Below are 24898 nucleotides of genomic sequence, written 5' to 3'. Positions count from 1 at the left end.
GGCAGGCAGAGAGAGAGGAGGAAGCAGGCTCCCTGTTGAGCAGAGAGCCCGATGCGGGACTTGATCCCAGGACTCTGGGATCATGACCTGAACGGAAAGCAGAGGCTTTAACCCACTGAGCCACCCAGGTTCCCTTGGCTAAAAAGTTCTTAGTAGTAACCCTACTAAATGTAATTTAAGCTGAGAATAAAAGCCTTGGAAATCCATATACACACTCTGCCTTATGCAGTATAAATTACAGACTTAAGGCAATATGCCAAAGAACTATCCCATGACAAAGGTTCCTTGTCATTCCCTTTAGCATTGGTGCCACTGTTGGGTTTGAATTTTTCTTTATTTTTTCTGAAGTCCAGGGCTGTGGTTAGGAGATAATTCTGTAAAACAAACTTTTAGCTCTGGGGCTTCTATCTTTTCATCAACTCCTAATCAAAAACAGAAATAAAAACAAAAATGTAAGTAGGTAAGTTATATTTAGCACCAAAATTTATATTCATAGAACACAACCTTTCTAAAATAAGTGAACTTGGGTTTGGCACTGGACTCCAGAGTCCTTGATAAGGAGATGGGGAATGAACACCCCTCATCCCAAAACAGAGAAAAATTAACATGTCCCAACTAACTTTAGTGTTAGGCATAGGATTCTGAACAAATAAAATATCACAAACTCTTTTCTAAAGTTTAGCTTAAACCCCTAGCTAGTTCCAAGTTTGTTTTCCTTTAAACATTTTTTTTGGGGGGGATGATATGAGGTTTGAATACTATTCTTGCTTAATCACTGGCTTCTTTAGATTATGCTTCCAAAACACTAAGATTTATTTTTAACCTAAGGTAATTCACCTTAGCTTTTGTCATGGTTTGTAAAATGAAGTTAAATGAACATTTTGATTTAGAACTAAAATAGACATACCATAATTCTGAATCACTAGAATTGAGAGTAGTTGCTTTATTTTTCATGCATTACCGCAAGATTCTTGTAGGTTTCTAACTTGAAGTAATCATCTTGTTACAGAACTTCTGTGATCAATAAAAGGGTCAAATCATAACAAAATAAGTATGAACCAAGAATTTTCTTGAAAGATCTGAAGTTATTTCAAGGTTTGTATCTACCACTTAATCATTTTTACTCCATTCTCTACCCAATTTCTTTCATGTTAGTAATCCCACTGTTACTTTCTTCCCTCTTTGTCATTTTATTATTTCAGTGTGGCTACTGTACTTCAGGACCATTTCAGGACCACCAAAAGAAAATCTAGTGTCCTTCTGTCTTTTCCTCCGTGTTGCCAGTTAATTATTAAAAGGAAATGTGGAATAGTGCATTTCCATTTATTTAAATGGAGGAATAACCTGGCTTGAGAACTTTAACATCTATGGGCAGGAGGGTCCCAATCTAAGTCCTGTTAGATAAAGATTTCTCACATTCATATTGCCATTCATCCTCAATGAAAGGTCTTTTCTGGGCAAGCCAAAAAGATTGGAAAACTAGCCAATGCAGTTGAATTTTTACAAGTCTTTACTAAAAATTTGTAAATGGTCTTCAAGAAGGTGTTAGAGTAGAATTTTATCTTCTACAAATTGTGCAAAACATTCTTCAAAGAGAAACTAGAAATCCTCTATAAGAAATGTCAAATAAACCTATTTCTGTGGCCTTGCAATTAATTTTATGTCAAATATGAAAAGGGATACTGTATAAAAACTCATACCTTGATTTCCCCAGGTATTCCTCGCTCTACTTTGAGAAAATCCACAGTCAGGTGGAATATATTCTAGCATTTTTCTTAGACCTTTATGGCCACATCTCAGGTAAGCCCGATCTTCGTGGGTATTATTGTACTGGCTTCCCCAGTCAGAGTTGTTTCCTGCTATCCTTATCTGTATGCCCCGCAGATGCAGAATGGTCACTTGGGTTGAGTGCCTGCCTTGAGAATGTGGAGAAGTCTCTCTCGAATCTGTTTGGTGCGGACAGCATAGACAACTGGGTTGAGGATGGGTGGGATGAGAAGGTAAAAGTTGGCTAAAAGGATATGGATATGGGGAGGCACATGATGGCCAAAGCGGTGAGTGAGAGAAGAAACAGCAATAGGGATATAGAAGACAAGAATGGCACAAATGTGAGAACTACATGTCCCTAGGGTTTTAAGCCTAGCCTCAGGGGTGGCCAACCCCATTACAGCCCTGAAAATCATCACATAGGAGGCAGTGATGGCTAATGAATCCAGGATCAATACCAGAAAGCCAATCCCCATTCCATATAAGTTGTTGACTGTTGTGTCACCACATGCCAAGGTAACTATGGCCATGTGCTCACAATAGGAATGGGCGATGATTTGGGTCCGGTAAAGAGGCAGCCTCAGGCGAATCATCAGAGGCAGGGGTCCAATGTAGAGTACTCCACGAAGGAGGGCAACCAGGCCCAAACGACTCACTGCTGCATGAGTGAGCACGGAGGTGTGGCGTAATGGGTCACAGATGGCCACATAGCGGTCAAAAGCCATGGCAAGGAAGATTCCTGACTCAACAGTGGCAAAGCAATGGATGAAGAACATCTGGGTCAAGCAGGCATCCAGGTCAATGCTGTGGGCCCCAAACCAGAAGATGGCTAGCAGTTTGGGCATGGTAGAGGTTGACAGGACCAAGTCAATGACAGCCAACATACACAGGAAGAAGTACATGGGTTGGTGCAAGCTGCGTTCCACCTTTATCACTGCCAAGATGGTCACATTCCCCACTACAGCCAGCAGGTACATAGAGCTGAAGGGGATGGAGAGCCAGATGTGCAGGGATTGCAGCCCTGGAATGCCAGTAAGCCAGAAAGAACTAGGCACCAAGCAGGCATTATTAGACATGAACATGTTTCAGGCAGTGGAGTATCCAGGAGTCAGGAGCACTTAGATTTTTACTCTTATAAGAGATACTATTTCTGGAAACCGTAGACTAGATTCTTACTTTCATCATGTGCAATTGGTGGAGCCTATAATAAGGAATTCTGAATGTCTCCTTGGTATTAAAGAAACTACATGGGGCGCCTGAGTGGCTCAGTAGGTTAAACATCTGCCTTCGGCTCAGGTCATGATCCCTGGACTGAGCCTAAGGTAGATGTTTAACCACCCAGGCACCCCAAGAGCACAGAGTTTAATTCAGGTCCTGTCCTGGTTAGGGTTGCCATCTTGCTGTTTCCCATCAGATTCTCAGCAATATTAAGTCTCAGATTCCCCATCCTCACCAGGGTGACTTTCTTCACACAGCCATGTTTGTGCTGAGAGGTTTCACCACCTTTTTGGTCTTTATCCAGGCAAATTCCCCACATACTTCAAGGCCCATCCAAGATCATTTCTCCTCTACAAAGCCTTCTTTGGGATCTGTAGTCTATACCAGAGTGGGTGAGTAGTCACTAAATTCAAACAAGCCCATGCACATTTCAAATATTCTTTTAATTATTTTTTATATTTTAGATATTTCCATGGTGAATAAGCATAAAGATGGCCCTATGTAACCTCAGGGATTCCTAATTCTAGCTCCAACATAAGTTTTTACAAGGTTGCTTAATTCTTGGTCAGGCATTGATTGCTGAAAAGAAAAAGGAGTTTTGTGAACTTTAAAATATTCCACAAGTGTTCTTGTTATATTATCTCACTAACTTCAGAAATTCTTTGAATTAAGTACTTTAATAAGCCAGTAAGTGATAACATGTGAAGTCTTTTCTTCAGAACTCAATTGTGAGCTTCTGTGGATTTATTGGACAGGAAAGGGAAAGGCATCTGGAGGCTGCATCACAGGGCACAAGCTTTGCCATCTAATAAACCAGATTTCCCATCCCAGACCTTTATTTTACTCTGTTTCTGGGCAGGTAGCCTAACCTCTTGACAGTTCATTTTTTTTTCCATATAAAATATGGAGAGAATATCTACTATAAAGGATAATTATAAGGAACAAATGAAAATTAGTATGAGGTTCTTGGCACATGGCAGCAACTTTCTCTCCCTGAATTCTTACTGTTCACTATGGGGAACAGATCAGAACTTTAGATTCTGCAATTTGGAATAGTTCCTTTTTCTCTGTTACATGGGACATCTGAGGAGGTCTCAAAAATCTAGGAATTACAGAGATGGGACAGGGATTTAAGTGGAGTGCTAATAAATATACAATTTTATCTCACACCAAGGAGAATGAAGTGTTGTCTAAAAATATTGTGATAGACCCCCAATCCAAAGCAGAAAGAGGCCTGATTACTCAGTGTAAGGTAGGTTACTTATGAAAAAAGGAATTAATGTTCATAGGATGGACTTAAACCCAGATTTCTGATTTGTGCCAAACTCAAATTTTGTGCTGGGACAAGCAGAATATGAATATTTATAAAAGTAAAATCCACCAAGTTGATAACTGGCATCTTAAGGGGTGGTCTGAACTAGATTGCAGCCCTGGAATTGTGTTACTTTACATAGAACATTCCAGAGAAACAGTTTCTGTGTCAGCCCACATAAAGGCTTCCCCACATGGACACTGTCTCCAAGTCCTATTAGAAGCATCTTGGTAGGTCTGAGGCTTCTGAGAAAGAGGTTTTGTTATGGCAAAATACATAATGGATTAGCAGCAAGATAAACTTAGGTTCAACTACTAACTGCTGTTTCTGGCTCTGATTGAGGGAGTGTATACTTTGCCTCTGCTTTCAATCCTGTTTCCTAGTCTGTAAAGTGAAGGAAATAGCTACTGCAGTTTCTTCATGTATTAAATCAACTGTCTATAAATGTGTGAGTTTGTGTGAGCATGCAGAATGTCAAGTGTTAGGAAGCCTGCCCCCCCGGAATAGGCACTGTGTTCCCTCCTTATCTACTTCTTCCCTCTGTTCTTTGCCCTCTTCCACAGAACACAGACACATAGTACTATTTCCATAGGACCTTGGTGACTCCATATCCTTCTTTCCTAACTATATAAATAGCTCTTTTAACATGGGTATAGTCAGTTGAAGAGACCTGCTGATAGTATAAGGATCAACTCAGGAGAGGAGTTTGTCTGGCTGTGGGGGAAGAGACCAGAAGCCCGATAAGGTTAGAATAGTCCAAATTTTCCTCTTGTGTTCTGAAGGACAGTACTAGGCAATGAGGTTCCTGCCTTGGGGTTTCTCCTTTTTCTTCATAACCCAGGCCAAATTGTACTCTCTTTATTCTACTTTTGACTAGACCCAGGAAAAAGATAAGCTCTGGCTGAACCAGAAGATAAATGTAGTTTCTGGAACTTGGAATTTGTGCCTAATGACTTTGTCCCCCTGTCTGAAATGTACTTACCCATTGGGAGTGCTGTCCACAGAGCCCTACGCTGTGTTACTGGGGTCACCTCTTGTCTGTGTACTTGGACAAATTTAGTTTAGAGTCAAGGGGAGGGCATAGCCCGGATCTCTTCACTATTTTGTCCTGTGTCCTCTTAATCCAGGTGCTGAATATAGCCAGTTCTTTCTCAAAGGCAGCACAAAGAAACCTAAACACTTTCCCCTGGACCTTTGGTTACCCTGCCTTGGGAGCAGTCTTCAACTCCTAATCCCACTTCACTCCCAGCACTAGATTTAGACTTAACCTCTATTCCCCTGGCTGGGGTTCTTGACTGGCTCCAGGTTTCTGACTACCCAACCCCCAAGACGGAGGTATTTTAAGGACTCCAAAGGGGATACTGGGAGAAAGTTCACAAGAGAAGGGTGAAAAACCACCAGCTGTTTATATAATCCCTATGGATACTTTAGTTATTGTTTATGTTATTTAAAAAAAAACTAAGGTATGGCCTAGGTTTACTTTATATACTATGTATATTTCACTAACATTGTGAATTTCCCTTCTTTTTAAAAAAGCATGTTTGGGGCACCTGGGTGGCTCAGTGGGTTAAGCCTCTGCCTTCGGCTCAGGTCATGATCCCAGGGTCCTGGGATTGAGCCCCATGTTGGGCTCCCTGCTCAGTGGAGAGCCTGATTCTCCTTCTCCCTCTGCCTGCCAGCTCTGCCTACTTGTGCTACCTCTCTGTCAAATAAATGGATAAAATATAAAAAAAAAATAAAGCATGTTTGATTAAAAACAAGATTTGTGGGGCACCTGGGTGTCTCAGTTGCTTAAGTGTCTTCAGCTCTTCACTTGCCTTATTGGCTCTTACTTTCCCTCTTATTCTCCTTTCTAGTTTTTGGGAGCTTGACTGTGCATTCTCTAAATGTTAATAAAACTTTGATTTTTTCCATCCAGCTCTAAATCTTCCAACCATCTCTGGGAAGAATCTGTTTTAACATACATTAAGATCCCCAAGTAGTTCAAGGGAAGATGGTCTTCTCCATGAAGATTCAAATTAAATAACTATTAACATCTTTGGCAAAACTGGAAAGATACAGAAATTTGGATATAGGAGAGAGGCATCAAACCGGATTTTAAAGCTCTTCCCCCCCACCCCTCCACCAGGTTTGAGATCTAACTGGCATATTACATTTGTTTGAGTCAAGGTGTATAAGGTGATGATTTGGTACATGTGTGTTTTCAGATATTTACTACAATAAGATTAGTTAACACAACCATCACCTCACATGATTACCATTTTTTGGTGATAAGTACACTTAAGATCAACATGCTTAGCAACTTTCAAGATATTGTTAACTACAGTTACCATGTTATAGAGGTGATCCACAAAACTTATTTTTCTTATAACCCAGAGTTTGAATCCTTTAATAAACATCTCATTTCCTTTAACCTCCAGCTGCTGGCAAACACCATTCTACTGTTGCTAGGAGTTTGGCCTTTAAATTCCATATAGAAGTGAGATCATGTGCTATTTGCCTTTCTCTGCATGACTTATTTCACTTAGCCTAAAACAATAATGGTCCATCCACACTGTCAAATGGCAGGATTTCTTTTTTTTTAATTTAAAAATTTTTTTTATTTAAAGGTTTTTTTTTTTTTTAAAAAAATTACTCTTTAGTGTACCAGAATTCATTGTTTATGCACCACACCCAATGCTCCATGCAATATGTGCCCTCCAAAATACCCACCACCAGGCTGGCCCAACTTCCCACCCCCCGCAGAATTTCTTTTTTATGATTTTATGGCTTATACTATTTTCTCTTACTGCTATGAGGTATTTATTTTTCAGTCAACCCTTATGAGGGCACTTATGAGTGCTAAGTACCAAGCAGAAAGATCTCACTGCTAGTATACAAAACTCCTATTACATGAGGAAACGTATGGTAAGGCTATTTTCCCAACCAAGGGTGAGGGATGGGGTGGGAGGAAGGAAGGAAGAGACTGAGAATGAGAGTGAGCCACCACTGGAATATATTCTGTGTGTCTCAGGCACATGTTCTTTTCTCTGCACCAGGTAGCCCCATGGGTGAAAATCTGCTTCTCTGAATATCATCCACTAGTCCTAGATCAGTGCTTTAATTGATGGATTCATTGTACAGGCCTATGATTTATTTGTCCTTACTATGGATAACACTACAGTAAGTTATCTTATTGTAGCATTAGGGAAGGAAGAACATTCTGTCTTTCAGAACTGAACAAAGTTTTTTGTTATATTGTGTATATCATTGTTGAATAATGGGCTACATGTCTCATAAAATAGATTAGATGGTAATCACATACCAGGTATGTGATTAAGCCCAGATATATGATTAAAAATCACCACCACCATGAGCCTGGATAGCTCAGTCGGTAAAAATCACCACCACCACCAACAAGACAGGACACATATTATAGTGATTCCTGAAATGGTTAAAGATAGATCTATATGATCCAGCAACTCTACTTCTGGGTGTATACACACAAAGTAGATGAAAACAGGATAACAGATGTATGTATTTCCGTGTTTACTACAGAATTATTCACAATAGCCAAGATAATGGAGACAAATTAAGTGCCTACCAATGGATGAATGGATAAGGATGTGATACACATACACACAGGAATATTATTCAGCCATGATAAAGGAGAACCCCCTGGCATTTGTAACAATATGAATGTACCTTGAAGACATTCTCAGTGAGGCAAGTCAGAAAGAGACAAATACTATATGACATATAGTACAAACTTTGAATGAGTAGTAAATAAGTCCTAGAAATCTAATGCACAGCAGTGAATATGGACAATATTGTATTATAATCAAAGCTGCTAAGAGACTGGATCTTAATTATTTCAACCAATGAAGAAATTATGTGATGTAATGGAAATAGCTAATTATCACTGCAATGGCAGTCATAGCAAAGCATATAAATATATCAACATGTTGTTCACTATGTGACATAATATGTAAACTTAAATTTCAATTAAAAAATTGCTGTTTAAGTGCTGAAAGAAAAAACACTGTCAACCAAGAAATCTCCAAACTATTCTTTAAAAATGGAGGGGAAAAAAGACCTTCCCAGAGGAATGGATTCATTGCTAACAGAGTTTAATTATAAAGGCTGTCCTTCAGGCTGAAAGAAAAGGATACCAGAGGGTAAATCAAGCATGTAAAAAAGAATGAAGACCATTAGAAACAAGGGAAATTTCATGACAACTGTTAGGTTTTCTTCATTTATAGACCTATTTATGTATATTCTATATACACATAACAGAGCACCAAAACATAAGGAGGAAAAACTGAATTGAAGGGAAAAATAGTTGGAAATGTTAAAACCATATTAAATTTATGTAATAATTAGCAAGGATATAGAAAATTTGAATACCATGAACCAAATCATAGTTGACATTTATAGAACACTGTACAATTATAGTAGAACACACATCTTTTCAATCATGCATGGAACATTCTCCAGGATGAACCATATGGTATTCCATAAAACAAGTTAATAAATTTAGGACTGAAACTGTGTAAATATGTTCTCTAATAACAATGGAATTAAGTTTGAAGTCAACATTCAGGAAATCCTGAATATATGTAAATTAAACTTCTGAGTAATCCACGGCTCCAAAAAGAAGTCTTATATGAAGTTAGAAAACATTTGGAACTGAATGAAAATGAAAACATAACCTATCAAAATTTATGGGACGGAGCTCAAGCAGTGCTGTGAAGGAAATATATAGTTTTAAGTGCCTAACATATAAGGAAGAAAGATCTCAGATGAAGAGTCTAAGCTTCCATCTTAAACTATAACAAGAGCAAATCAAACCCAAAGCAGGCCAAAGCAAGAAATAAGAGTTGGAATGGCTATCTGTAAAATAAAATGGAAAAGTCAACAGAGGAAAAAAATTATACCCAAAGCTAGTTCATTTAAAAAGAACTGTTGAGGGGCGCCTGGGTGGCTCAGTGGGTTGAAGCCTCTGCCTTCGGCTCGGGTCACGATCCCAGGGTCCTGGGATTGAGCCCCATGTCGGGCTTTCTGCTCAGCAGAGAGCCTGCTTCCTCCTCTCTCTCTCTGCCTGCCTCTCTGCCTACTTGTGATTTCTGTCTGTCAAATAAATAAATAAATAAAATCTTAAAAAAAAAAAAAAGAACTGTTGATCAGTCTTTAGTTAAGACTCAGGGAGAAAGGGACAAATACTAAAACCAGGAATGGAAGAGGGGACCTCATTGCTGACCCTGAATTTTGTGGGTATGGAGAGGGCATGATATTTAATGGCCTCTTAGAATTTTGGAAAAGACATAAGCTAGGGTTGGCATAATTCAACTTTGGAATGTGTATAACTCCTTTAGTACCTTTAAAAAAATTTTTTTTTCTTGTGTTAGGTTAGTCACCATAAAATACATCACTAGTTTTTGATGCAGTGTTTATATACAACACCCTGTGCTCCATGCAATACTAATAAAACACAGGCCTGACTAATTACTAGAGAAGGAATCCATCTCCCCACCAGACATCTGCTTGGGTGAGACTAGGAAAAGTTCTGAGATCCTTCTGGACAGACTGCAGTACAATTTATTCACTCCTGAGTTCTTCCCCGGTCTCATCTACTTCCTAAATATTTTAAAAATCATTCTATTTCCCTTCAATCCCACTGTTCTCTCTAGAACTGAGTATAGCTCCTCAGGAACCCACAAATGTTGAACAACATCCACACATCTAAAGATAAACAGTGAAGCAAGTACAAGATAACTGCAATGAAAGGGGAAGTTATAATTCGGAGTAGAGGAGGTTATCAAATGACCACTGACAGCCAGAAATAAGATGAATCAGTCTTCTTAGGCTGCCAAAGCAAAATATTGCAGACTGGTTAGCTTAATAAAAATTCAGTTCTAAACAAGATGCGACTGGGAGGGAGACAAACCATAAGAGACTCTTAATCTCACCAAATAAACTAAAGTTTGCTGGGGGGAGGGGGTAGTGATAGGATGGTTGGGTTATGGACATTGGGGAGGGTGTGTGCTATGGTGAGGGCTGTGAAATGTGTAAACCTGGCGATTCACAGACCTGTACCCCTGGGGCTAATAATACATTATATGTTAATAAAAAAAATTAAAAAAATTCAGTTCTAGGGGGCACCTGGGTGGCTCAGTGGGTTAAACACCTGCCTTCAGCTCAGGTCATGATCCCAGGGTCCTCTCCTTCTGCCATTCCCCTGCTTGTGCACACTCTGTCAAATAAATAAAATCTTAAATTCTCAGTTCTGCAGGCTGGAAGTCTGATCATGGTATCAGCATGGTTGATCTACAGTAAGGGCTCTCCTGGATCGTAGTCCACCAGTTCTTTGCTACGTCCTCATATGGCCTTTCCTTGGTTGTGCACACATGGAGAGAAAGTGAGAGCTCTCTAGTGCTTAATTCTATGAGACCAGGGCCCTACACTTATAACCTCACTTACCATAATCAATTCTTAGAGGACCCACGTCCAAGTAGCCATACTGGGGCTTTATGATATTCGGGGTGGGGCGGGGGAAGGTGGGGAAACACACATTCAATCCAGAAGTTACTCCACGGATGCCCACAAGACTTTTTGCCCATTTACCTGATCAAAGAACTCATTCTATTACCTGGAAAGTCATTTGTCAATTAGTTGAAAGATTGCATACACTGGGAGATCTATCCTTGAACTTTGTCTTTTTTTTTTTTTAATAAAATTTAATGGCTAGTGATGTTGAACATTTTTTCATGTGTCTGATAGCCATTTGTATGTCTTCATTGGAGAAGTGTCTGTTCATATCTTCTGCCCATTTTTTTGATATGATTATCTGTTTTGTGTGTGTTGAGTTTGAGAAGTTCTTTATAGATCCTGGATATCAACCTTTTGTCTGTACTGTCATTTGCAAATATCTTCTCCCATTCTGTGGGTTGCCTCTTTGTTTTGTTGACTGTTTCCTTTGCTGTGCAGAAGCTTTTGATCTTGATGAAGTCCCAAAAGTTCATTTTCGCTTTTGTTTCCTTTGCTTTTGGAGACATATCTTGAAAGAAGTTGCTGTGGCTGATATCGAAGAGGTTACTGCCTATGTTCTCCTCTAGGATTCTGATGGATTCCTGTCTCACATTGAGGTCTTTTATCCATTTCGAGTTTATCTTTGTGTACGGTGTAAGAGAATGGTCGAGTTTCATTCTTCTACATATAGCTGTCCAATTTTCCTAGCACCATTTATTGAAGAGACTATCTTTTTTCCACTGTATATTTTTTCCTGCTTTGTCAAAGATGATTTGACTATAGAGTTGAGGGTCCATATCTGGGCTCTCTACTCTGTTCCACTGGTCTATGTGTCTGTTTTTACGCCAGTACCATGCTGTCTTGGTGATCACAGCTTTGTAGTAAAGCTTGAAATCAGGTAATGTGATGCCGCCAGTTTTATTTTTGTTTTTCAACATTTCCTTAGCGATTCGGGGTCTCTTCTGATGCCATACAAATTTTAGGATTATTTGCTCCAGCTCTTTGAAAAATACCGGTGGAATTTTGATCGGAATGGCATTAAAAGTATAGATTGCTCTAGGCAGTATAGACATTTTAACAATGTTTATTCTTCCGATCCAAGAGCATGGAATGGTCTTCTATCTTTTTGTGTCTTCTTCAATTTCTTTCATGAGTGTTCTGTAGTTCCTCCAGTACAGATCCTTTACCTCTTTGGTTAGGTTTATTCCCAGGTATCTTATGGTTCTTGGTGCTATAGTAAATGGAATTGATTCTCTAATTTCCCTTTCTGTATTTTCATTGTTAGTGTATAAGAAAGCCACTGATTTCTGTACATTGACTTTGTATCCTGCCACATTACTGGATTGCTGTATGAGTTCTAGTAGTTTGGGGGTGGAGTCTTTCGGGTTTTCCATATAAAGAATCATGTCATCTGCGAAGAGAGAGAGTTTGACTTCTTCATTGCCAATTTGGATACCTTTTATTTCTCTTTGGTGTCTGATTGCCGTTGCTAGGACTTCTAATATGTTGAACAAGAGTGGTGAGAGTGGGTATCCTTGTCGTGTTCCTGATCTCAGCGGGAAGGCTGTGAGTTTTTTCCCATTGAGGATGATAGTTGCTGTGGGTCTTTCATAGGTAGATTTTATGAAGTTCAGGAATGTTCCCTCTATCCCTATACTTTGAAGCATTTTAATCAGGAACGGATGCTGGATTTTGTCAAATGCTTTTTCTGCATCAATTGAGAGGACCACGTGGTTCTTTTCTCTTCTCTTATTGATTTGTTCTATCACATTGATTGATTTGCAAATGTTGAACCATCCTTGTAACCCAGGGATGAATCCCACCTGGTCATGGTGGATAATCTTTTTAATGTGCTGTTGGATCCTGTTTTCTAGGATCTTGTTGAGAATCTTAGCATCCATATTCATCTATGTTATTAGTCTGAAATTCTCCTTTTTGGTGTGGTCTTTGCCTGGTTTGGGGATCAGGGTAATGCTGGCTTCATAAAAAGAGTCTGGAAGTTTTCCTTCTGCTTCAACTTTTTGAAACAGCTTCAGGAGAATAGGTGTTATTTCTTCTTTGAAGTTTGGTAGAATTCCCCAGGGGATCTGTCAGGTCCTGGGCTCTTATTTTTTGGGAGGTTTTTGATCACTGCTTCAATCTCATTACTAGATATCGATCTATTCAGGTTGTCAATTTTTTCCTGGTTCAATTTTGGGAGTTTATAGTTTTCCAGGAATGCATCCATTTCATCTAGGTTGCTTAACTTATTGGCATATAACTGTTGATAATAACTTCTGATGATTGTTTCTACTTCCTTGGTATTAGTTATGATCTCTCCCTTTTCATTCATAATTTTATTAATTTGAGCTTTCTCTCTTTTCTTTTGGATTAGTGTGGCCAATGGTTTATCGATCTTATTGATTCTTTCAAAGAACCAATGGTTTCACTTATTTGTGGAGCATAACAAATAACATGGAGGACATGGGGAGATGGAGAGGAGAAGGAGTTGAGGAGTTGAGGAGTTGAGGGAAATTGGAAGGGGAGGTGAACCATGAGAGACTATGGACTCTGAAAAACAACCTGAGGGTTTTGAAGGGGCAGGGGATGGGAGGTTGGGGGAGCCAGGTGGTGGGTATTAAGGAGGGCACGTATTGCATGGAGCACTGGATGTGGTGCAAAAACAATGAATACTGTTACGCTGAAAAGATATTAAAAAAAAAAAAACCTAAAGCAGGATTCTTTGAAAATTAACAAAACTTTAGCTATATTAACCAAGAAAAAAAAAAGAGTGAAACCTCAAAATATCAATATTAACAGTGAGAGTGGGTACATTATTGTAAGTTTTATAGATATAAAAATTATGAATGCAATATTAATAAACAGATATTAACATGTTGGATAACTAAGAACAAATGGACAAATTCCTAGAAACAATATACTACCAAGACTGAGTCATGAAGAAATATAAAATTTGAGTTCATCTATAACTAGTAAGGAGATTGAATACATAATTAAAAACATTCAACTAAGAATGTCCTTGAGCCAAATGACTTTACTGGTTAATTTTTTCCAAGTGTACAAAAACAAATTAAAAAAAAAAATTGACTTTGGGGCGCCTGGGTGGCTAAGACAGTTAAACTTCTGCCTTAGGCTTAGGTCATGATCCCAGAATCCTGATAGTAAGCCCTGCATCTGGCTCCCTGATGGGTGGGGTGCTGGCTTATCCCTCTCCTGCTCCCTTTGCTTGTGCTTTCTCTCAAATAAATAAATACAATCAGTTTTTTAAGTTAACTTAAAAATACAAGAAAATTAAAAAATACAATAAAAGTTTCTTTGCCTGTCAAAAAAATAAATAAAATTTAATTATTTTTTCACTGTTCCAGGATTGTTTATAAACTTTGTATTTCAATGCCATCCCTAACAATGACCCTGAAAGGAATCCCCTCCTGGGGGCATATGGCCTCAGTACAATTCCTAATTAGTGGTGGTTGGAGAGAAACTTCGGGATTGCCTCAGATACTGAGTAATCACAGTGCTCCCATTTCTCCACACTCTGGTTTTGCATTTTTGTAACAATTTAACTCCTTTAAAGCCCAAATTGAAGTTGGTAGTCTATCAATTTATAAGGACCACTTTGGTTAACAATTACAAAAGTTATGTTGAATCATGATCTCTGTACAAATCAGTGTTCTGAAGGAATGCACTGACTCCATACGCTTGTTATTAAGAGACAGAGACCATGGTCGAGATACTGGTTTTCAAGGTCAATAGTAGACTGGAGTAGTGAGGCAGGAAGAGTGGTTTTGTTTCTATAGGTCGTATGTTCAGTTTGGTAGGGTTTATGGCTGGCAGAATTTACTTGGGATATAGCAGCTAAAAATCAACTACAATTAAAGCCAGCAGAGAACACTTTGATCCCTACTCACATTCTCCAACATTTTACATTGCTCTTTTTTTGACTATAGATTTCTCCATTTTGTGCTTTCACCTAGTAAGTCTTCCTTACCCTAACTTTATTCATGGGAGGAAGAATCTGGCCTAGTCCTCAAATTTTGGATTTGCCACCTTCCTTAGTTATATAAGCCAATTCCTTAAGATTACTCCTACACATGCACAGACACACACACACACCCCTCTGGTTCTGTTTTTCTAGAAATCCCTAAACTCAGCTTTTGGAAACTAGAAGAACAGACTTGTAAAAGTGAGTTTTCTAAATTGATTCTAGTGTCTAGAATTGGTTCTCTGATCTGATTATATTTAAAAACACCACTATTTCCAGCAGTAAAGAATGAACAGTTCATGGCATGATAGGGCAATAGAGATACATGAAGTATTACCACGGATACTTGTAATTGAATACTTTTAGGAGGCAAGGTTATAAGTGACCCTGTAGGACAGCATCAAACATTTGTCAAGTTAACAAGTAGAATGGAATTGGTTAGTTATTCCTAATGTTGCTGGACAAAGTGGGGGGAAAAAAGATGAGCTCCGATGTTTGAATTCCCAGTTCAAGAACTATATAAATGACCTGAAATTGTCTATGTGGGCCCTGTGGCCACAGGCCTGAGACTGCTGGGGGAAAACAAATAGAAACAACCAAAGATTATCCTGGGACTGGCTCAATTACAGTGCAAGTTGAGCTCAGTCTTGCAGGGCCTCTAAGAAAGTAAGGGTCTTGACTGGGAAGAAATGGGATCCTGAAAGTTGGAATGGGGATATAGGAGAAGAACCTGATAAGGCTGGGACATTGAGCCCTTTCATTCTGATGAATCTTGTTTGCCAGTGAAAGTGGCCTGTCTGAAGGGGATTAATCCTAAATTGGCTGAGGAACCTGTAGTGACTTCCCCTAAGGTAGTCTTCATACAGGATAATGCAGGCTTTCCTTGGGATCCACTTCCACTCTACTTTTAGGCCTATTACTATGGTCAAGTTCCAGAAAGAGCTCTGAAGATGGGGTATAAAGTGTCACCTATGAGAAAAAGCACTATACTCCAAAAGAACTAGACTTTTCTAATTCATACAGACAAATCCAGAGAATATGTGTGGGAATGGACACTAAGTGTGTTGGGTAATAGTGGAAGGAAGGTAAAATGGGATCTGGTTAAGTTTATTGAGGGGAGTCCAATAAGCAGAGATTCCAGATTTAATGTTGCAACTCAAGGAGTTAGAAAAGGTCTAACAGTATGGTTTATTGGCTAAAACATGGACCAAAACATTGCCCACAATAAATTAAATTGAAATGCCAAATCTGCCTTGGAAAACTGTACAGAAAGGAATTCAGAGACTGGAAATGGAAAGTTAAGGTAGATTTGTCATTTAAGGTCTGTTTGCCCACACTTTCAGGGTCCAGAGAATATACCTTTCACCACAACTGTGACAAATGAGTTTGTCAGGGGAAGCCCAGTGTCTTTGAAGAGCTCTGTGATTGTTCTTTTCTGTAGGTCAGACCTTGGAGTCTACATGCAATGGGAGTAATCCTGCCATCCCAGTATCCAAGTGGCAGCACTTAATTGCCAGAGATATGGTAGGCATGTTTATGGTGCTGGACAACAGAGTGAAAGTACCAATCAGGATTTTCTGAATAGTATAGACCTATGGCTTTGACTAGTTGATCATGGTATTCCTAGAAATGAAATAGATAGGAAGTCTACTAAAATCCTTACTTGATCTGTAGAAGAAAATTCTAGGTAAAGTCTAACTTGACTCTCAAAAACAGTCATGGCCCCTCAGTTCCCAGATCTGAACCAGTTTACAGACCCACAGCCTCCTGAATGAGTGGGAGGCTGAAGCCTCTTTAGGAAATAATACCTGGTATACTACTCTAAGTTTATACTGTTAGTCTTTCTCCTAGTCTTACCCAAGATACCTATCATTTGTATCCAGGGTAACTGTTCATGGGGGGAAAAATAATCAGACCTTTTGGGGAACTACTAGACACTGGCTCTGAATGGACATTAATTCTAGTATACCCCAAATGTCACTGTAGTCCAATCAAAGTAGGGCCTATAGAAGTAAGGTGATTGAGTTTCAGCTCAAATCTACCATACTCTAGGCTAAGTGGGTACCCAAATCCATCCTGTGGTTATTTCCCAATTTCAGAATGCATAATGGAAATGGACACACTCAGCAACTGGCAGGAACCCCCTACTGCATCTGTGTAGGTTTTATTGTAACAAATGTACAATATTTTGGGTATATCAGTAATAAAAGTGACTATGCATGTGTCAGGGAAAGGGGGTATATAGGAAGTCTGTACCTTCTGATCAATTTCACTGTGAACCTAAAACTTTTCTATGAAATACAGTCTACTACATTCAGGGTCCTTTTACCTCAGTGAAACATTTATGGGTCCAGTGTCATGAGGTCTGTTGAGATACCCCTTCTAAAGTGAAGGATCAGCTGTTGCATTTGGTCCCTCCCATAATCAGAAGGGGCACAGTGCCTAGTGAGCTTCTTTGTGTTTTCAGACAAGATATTCCTCATCTGAGTATGTTACTTGGGCCCACTACTGAGTGACCCAAAAATCTTATTTTCATTGGGGTATAGAAATAGGACATGTAACAGACCCAGGCTACTGTGTGAGCTGCTCTGCCACTTGGGCCATATGATCCAGCAAATCCAATGGTGCTTGAAATATCATGGCAGGTAGGGATGCTGACTGGAGCCTTTAGAAGGCCCCTATAGGTGAACTGTAGTGCAGGACCTAAGGCTTTTAGAGAGAAACCTGCCATCTTCTGTGGATAACTCTCCATTCAATAAACAGTTCTTAGTCTGCTATTGGGCCTTAGTAGAGGCTGAATGCTTACACATGGGCCATCATGTTACCATGTGGCTGGAGATGCGCATCATAAACTGGGTCTTACCTGACCCACCAAGTCATGAAGTAAGTGTGAAAGGCAGTACTCCATCAAATATAAGTGGTCTAAATATGATTGGGCCTAAGAAGGCCCTGAAGGTACAAGGTACATGAAGTGGTCCAAATACCCATGGTTCCCTCCCCTACTATACCTTCTCTTTCTATGCCTGTACCTAGAGCCTCATGAAAATGAAGACAAGATTTAAGACTCACTTAAAGATGGCTCTGTAAAATATTCAGGTGCCACCTCAAAGTAGGGAGTATAGTGCTTGAAGCAGTCTTTCAGGGACATTGCTGAAGGACAGAGGTGAAGGGAAGCCTCTGCAGTGGTCAGAACTTTGAGCATTTGGATTTCTTTTTCTCGGAAGGAGAAGGGGCCAGAGGCACAATTACATATTGGTTCATGGGCTGTGGGCAATGGTTTGGCTGGATGGTCAGGGACTCGAAGAAACAGGATCAGAATAATTGGTAACAAGGAAATCTGAGGATGATAGACCTTTCTGAATGGGGAAAAAAAAGCCAACAACAACCACCACCACCACCCACAAAAAGCCAAACCAAGACATTTGTGTCCATGTGAATGCTCACCCAAGGGTGACCTCAGCAGCAGAGGACTTAATAATCAAGGGGATAGGACAACTGCTCTATGGATATCAGTGAGCCTCTTTTCCTAGCCATCCTTGCAATTACCTAATGCGTTTATGAACAAAGTGGCCTTGGTGGAAGGAATGCACGGCCTCAGCAATATGGACTTCCACTTACCAACACCAACATGACTGTGGTCAGTGCTGAATTCCTCATCTGCCGTAGCAAAGACTAACACTGAGTCCCCGATGTAGCACCATTCCCTGAAGTGATCAGCCAGCCACCTGGTGACATTGATTACACTGGACTGCTTCTATCATGGAAGTAGAAATATTTTGTATATATTTTTTGAGAAATGTTGTGTTTAATGGTAAAGCTTAGCATACTGCAGTACCAGGCATGGCCTGAAGTTGAAGCAGGAGGGTCGGGTAGGTGACCCTCATGGAACCTCACATGGTGAAGAGGATGAGGAAGGTGACTATCAAACAGAAGAGCCCCATGGCCTCAGACAGGGCAAAGCCCAGAATGGCATAGGAGAAGAACTGCTGCTTGAGAGACAGGTTGTTGGCATAGCCAATGATCAAGCTGCCAAACACTGTTTTAATGCCAGTCCCTGAACCAGCCACATCAACAATGGCAGCCCCAGTGCCAATAAACTTTGCTGCTGTGTCAGTGTCCTGGGAGACAACACTGGTCTGGAACTCCAGTCTGGCCACCTGGACCAGGGAGCTGCTGTAGGATCGCTGTTTAGCTGGGATCTCTGGCCTACTCAAGAGGGAGGCAAACACAGGCCTGATTAGATCCCTAGTACAACAGCGGATCAGAGCTGGAGAAATGAGTAGTGCCCCTGTGGTCACATTTTCTCAGTCTCCTGGTGTTAGCTCTAGGCCTCAGTGCTCAGCTCCACCTCATAAAAGCCATCTGTGAAAAGCCCACAGCAAATATTCTCAATGGGGAAAAACAGAGCTTCTCCCTTAAGGTCAGGAACACAACAGGGATTCCCAGTCTCATCACTGTTGTTCAACATAGTACTAGAAGTCCTAGCATCAGCAATCAGACAACAAAAAGAAATATAAGGCATGCAAACTGGCAAAGAAATCAAACTCTTTGCAAATGACACACTATGTCTCCACCCCCAAATTATTAGAACTCATTAAGCAATTCAGCAATGTGGCAGGATACAAAAATCAATGCACTGAAATCAGTTGCTTTTCTATACACTAACAATGTAACTATAGAAAGAAGCTAGGGAATCGATTCCATTTACAACAGCACCAAAAACCGTAGCATGCCCAGGGGTAAACCCAACAAAAGAGGTAAAGGATCTATACTCTAGAAGCAAGAGAACACTTATGAAAGAAATGGAGGAAGACACAAAAAGATGGAAAAACATTCCATGCTCATGGATTGGAAGAATAAACATTGTTAAGATGTCTATACTGCCCAGAGAAAATCAACACTTTCAATGCGATCCCTATTAAAATACCATTGACATTTTCCAAAGAGCTGGAACAAATAATCCTAAAATTTATATGGAACCAGAAAAGACCCTGAGTCACTAAGAGAATACTGAAAAAGAAAAACAAAGCTGGGGCATCACACTGCCTGATTTCAAGCTATATTACAAAGCTATGACCACAAGACAGCATGGTATTGGCACAAAAACAGACACATAAATCAATGGAACAGAATAGAATTTCCAGAAATGGACTCTCAACTCTATGGTCAATTAATCTTCGACAAATCATGAAAAAAATATCCAATGGGAAAAAAGACACTCTAGTATATGGTGCTGGGAAAACTGGACAGCTACATACAGAATGAAACTGGACAATTTCCTTACATCATACACAAAGGAACTCAAAATGGATGAAAGACCTCAATGTCAGACAGGAATCTATCAAAATCCTAGAGAAGAACATAAGCAGTAACCTCTTGGACATTGGCCACAGCAACTTCTTTCAAAGATATATCTCTAAAGGCAAGGGAAACAAAGACAAAAATGAACTTTTGGGACTTCATCAAGATAAAAAGCTTCTGTACAGCAAAGGAAACAGTCAACAAAACTAAGACACAGTCCATGGAATGGGAGAAGATATTTGCAAATGAGAGTACAGATAAAGGGTTAGTATCCAAGATCTATAAAGAACTTTTCCAATCCAACATCCCAAAAAACAAATAATCCAGTCAAAAAAATGGGCAGAAGACATGAACAGACACTTCTCCAAAGACATATAGTTGGCTAACAGACACATGAAAAATGCTCAAAAATCACTTGGCATCAAGGAAATTCAAATCAAAATCACACTGAGATACCACCAGTTAGAACGGCAAAAATTAACAAGACAGGAAACAATAAATGTTGGAGAGGATGTGGAGAAAGGGGAACACTCTTACACTGTTAGTGGGAATGCAAGGTATACAGCCACTTTGGAAAACCGTATGGAGGTTCCTCAAGATGTTGAAAATAGAGCTATCATATGATCCAGCAGTTGCACTACTTGGTATTTACCCCAAAGATACAGATGTAATGAAAAGAAGGGACACCTGTACCCCAACATCCACAGCAACAATGTCCACAATAGCCAAACTGTGGAAGGAACAGATATGTCCTTCAACAGATGAATGGATGAAGAAGATATGGTTTATATATACAGAATATTACTCAGCCATCAGAAAGGTTGAAGACCTACCCCTTACATCAAGGTGAATGGAACTGGAGGCTATTATGCTAAGTGAAATCAGAGAAAGAAAATTATCATATGGTTTCATTCACTGTAGAATATAAGAAATAGCACAGAGGATCATAAGGGAAGGGAGAAAAAACTGAATGGGAATTAATCAGAGGGAGACAAACCATGAGAGACTCTCTACTATGGGAAACTGAAGGTTGCTGAAGGGGACGTGGGTAGGGGGATGGTGTGACTGGGTGATGGGCATTAAGGAGGGCATGTGATGTGAGCACTGACTGTTATATGCAATTGATGAATTATTGAACACTACATCTTAAACTAGTGATGTACTATATGTTGGCTAATTGAATTTAAATAATTAAAAGAAATCAATGAAGTTGAAATCAGGAAGTCAATGGAGAACACCAACAAAACCAAGAGCTGGTTCTTTTAAAGAATCAGTACAAGCAATAAACCTATAGCCAGGTCAAGGAAGAAAGAAAAATTACTAATAACAGAAATAGAAGAAGGACTACAACCACTCATCCCATGTAGGATTAATAGTATTTTGAACCACTCTATGCTCATACATTTGGTAACCTAATGAAACAGACCAGTTCCTTGAAAGACAGGCCACCAAACTCAAATAAGGAAAGTAATTAATAACCTTCCATAATGAGACACCTGGTCCAGATGGGTTCGCTGGGAAATGTTTCAGAAACAAAAAATCCTCTGCAAAAGGCTAGCAAACCAAATATGACAATGCATAAGCATATGCTCTGTGACCAATGGATTTATTGTGTATGCATGGCTGACTCAACATTTCAAAAAATTGTTGTAATTTATCTTAACTGTCTAAAGAAAAAATCATGTTATCAATAGATGCAGAAAAAGAATCTGGCATTCATAAACTATTAGCAAACTAGGACTAAAAATGTAAAATTTAAGCCTACCCAAACTTTTGTTTTTCATTGCTACCTATGTAAGTTTCAGGTAAATTAGTTAGCTTCTTTGTGCCTCAGTATCTTGATCTGAGAAGTGAGGACTCTAAAAGCTCATATCTCCAAGTGTTGTTTAGGTGAAAAGAAGAAAGATTTGGGAAATGATAGCCAGAAGACCCAAAGTATAGCAGTACAATATAGTAAGGGGATGAGAACATGAGACAGAAGAGCAGTACTTGATACTGGCATAGCAATTTCATTTAATGAGTTAAACATTAAAAGAGCTTCTATTCTTATTGGTATAATACAACCTATCATTTGTCAAGTCATTCAGACACCTGAATGAACAGAGATTTCAAGTGGTATCTAGACTAATCTCATTGTCTATGAGGACATAGATCTGAAGGGAATTCCCTCATCCAGCTGTACATCCATAGTTGCTTCAGGCTCTAAGAGAAGCCTTCCACATACTGTAAAACACAGAAAAGAGATTATTAATGGCCCTGTGTAGGGACTGGTTGAGGGAGGCTAGAGATTAGATGGTCCAAGCTGAGAAAGTTTATTGGAATAAGGAATATACAGGGGGGTTCAAGATAAGAAAGGATGTGGGGAAGCTTACAGAGTGAACCAGGTTTAAGGATAACTTCATCAAGGACACAGGTCTAGTTAGTGTCAGTACTGGCAATTCACTAGACAGATATGGGCTCAGGTCTATGCTCCTAACCACCATGGTAGACCAGTTCCCCCAGAAGTGAATAGGAGATCAAGTTCGATCCCAGATTCTAAATCCTGGCTCTACCACTTGTAAGAAAATTTGGCAAAATTCTTTATATTGAGCATCAGCATTCCCATTTATATATAAGAAACTTCACCTTTAGACTTCAGAGATGTATTCATGGCACCCAAATATTTATCCCCTCATACTCCAATTCAGCAGCTAGCCTAACAAGCTTAAGAGTTCTTTTCTAGAATTACACACGAAGGATGGTTTATCTCAGAGCAAGAATAGTACAACTCATTGATAAAATTATAAACCAGAAATCTAGGTACTCTGGTATCCTTAGGCTGGCCTGACCTCTACTCTTCACACCTTTGACCTCCATGGTAAGCCAAATTGTAATAAGACAAGGCTCACTGGATGAAGACAAGCCAAGTCAGCACATTCAAATGAAGGATTAAGGTATCTAACAAAGCTTGAAGTTTTCCTTTGTGTTGTGGAGCCCAGACTGTCATGGTATCTCATCCTTGGGCCAGGATGCCCTCTCCTGGACAGTGCTAGAATCAACAGGGACCATGTTTATTTTTGATTCACTTCTGCTTCCAAGGCTGAATAGACACTGGACATACTTAACATAGATTTAAGATATTAAATTATGGGGGAAGTTAATACCTTTAATGTTTTTATACAGCCCATAGGCATACCTCTCACAATGTGAGTGGGGAGAGAAAATTGCACAGTATCTAATTTTTAGGGAATAGGCATTCATTTGTCCTTTTTTTTTTTTTTAAAGATTTTATTTATTTATTTGACAGACAGAGATCACAAGTAGGCAGAGAGGCAGGCAGAGAGAGAGGGGGAAACAGGCTCCCTGCTGAGCAGGGATCCCGATGTGGGGCTCGATCCCAGGACCTGAAGATCATGACCTGAGCCGAAAGCAGAGGCTTAACCCACTGAGCCATCCAGGTGCCCCGGCATTCATTTGTCTTAAAGTTAGTTTGAGAAATTATCATCCCCTCCAAATACTGTAAGATATCAAACTTCATTAGAGATTTACAGCCAGGCTGAGCTCTAATTCTAAGGAGATTCCTCATTCTTTCTCTAGAAAGGTCTTTCTGATTTCTATTCAGTGTCCTCAGAATACCTGCAGACTCCAGGGAGGCCAGATACAACCAGCAAGAGCAGGACTTGGACCCTACCCAAGGGATCATGACTCAGTTAGAAAGTCTATTTTCCCTAGACCTCTCTGGACCAACTCTGACATACTAAGCATAGCTGCACTTAAGTTTAGATTTTACATTCATTCTTCTGGGAAAAAAGCCTGCTATTTCCCATGTCCACTGAGGGAAGTGGGAAGGTTACCAGTCCAGATGAAATTCCCTTGGCCCCTAAACAGAATGCTTATAAGTGCCAGGCCTCAGAGACATTTGCAGAGCCCCAGGCTCTTGCTCTGACACTACCCAGCCCAGGTAAGAGCATCTTGTAAAGGGGAATCTGAAAGAACAGATGTCATCAGGAAGGGTTCTAAGCCCTTTAGGATGAACAGCCTTGGGACACTTGGGCATTCTACTTCTGATTATATTCCTGTAGAACTCTCCAAGACCAGACTCCAAGGGAAGGAATTCTCTTGCAAGGGGATGTGAAGTGTGGAATTCCCAGAATCCCACTCAGGAAGTCTGAAGCAGCCTCTAGTTCAATGCCAGTACAAGGCCCTCCAAAACACCTCCTGGTGCTTTAAATAGGCAATAGGTTATTCTTATTTGACATATCCAGGTGCTGGGCTCTCACAGGGATTACACTAGAGAATAAGATGGGCATGCTCTCTACTCTATGAAATATAGATTCTGTTTGAGGAATCATGCATGAGAGCAGGCAGCTCAGAACACTGTGTATACAGTACAATGATAGGCACTGAGCATGGAGGGAGGGTTAGAGCAGGTTTAAGGGGACATCTAGGCTATGGCAAGGAGCATACATAAGGATTAGCTAGGTGAGGAAGAGGAGTATGCCATCACAACACCAGGAGAAAACATGGGTAATTCTCAGGCAAAAAAGTATGCTATAGTTGGGAAGTGGAAAAATTCAGCCTCGTTGGAAGGTAGTGGGCAGGGTGAAGAACAGTAAGAGCCATGGCTGGTGTTTTTGCATAGAGCTCAGGTGGCACATTGTGACTCATACCCTCACAATCATTCTGAGCAGGAGCAGCAGTAGCCCTTTTCTATTGTATTTAAAGTGTGAAGGATGCTTCTGACTAGGGAGGCATAAGCTAAGGAAAGTTAGGATCTTAGGGATCGAATGGGGGTTGGCAGAGTTAACCAAGGCTCAGCCCAACCCCATTTC

General features: G+C 39.9%; 2 protein-coding genes across 2 annotated transcripts; both read right to left on the bottom strand.

Moving 5' to 3' along the window:
* Positions 1-1895: 1895 nt before the first annotated feature.
* LOC308350047 (olfactory receptor 52M1-like) lies at positions 1896-2849 on the bottom strand (the record flags this gene model as incomplete). Its single annotated transcript, XM_080815049.1, has 1 exon — positions 1896-2849. One exon carries the CDS (start codon positions 2847-2849, stop codon positions 1896-1898), a length of 954 nt encoding a protein of 317 aa, XP_080671175.1.
* A 15827-nt stretch (positions 2850-18676) lies between these two features.
* Positions 18677-22943, bottom strand: LOC308350890 (ATP synthase F(0) complex subunit C1, mitochondrial-like; the record flags this gene model as incomplete). Its single annotated transcript, XM_080816349.1, has 2 exons — positions 18677-19089; positions 22916-22943. The coding sequence occupies 2 exons, from the start codon at positions 22941-22943 to the stop codon at positions 18677-18679; spliced, it is 441 nt and encodes a 146-aa protein (XP_080672475.1).
* Positions 22944-24898: the final 1955 nt, after the last annotated feature.

Source organism: Martes martes (genome assembly GCF_963455335.1).
Source record: "Martes martes genome assembly, chromosome: 10".
In the NCBI taxonomy this organism is placed as follows: Eukaryota; Metazoa; Chordata; class Mammalia; order Carnivora; family Mustelidae; genus Martes; species Martes martes.
Note: the sequence above shows the minus strand (reverse complement) of the source record. Positions and strands in the feature narration are given on the sequence as shown.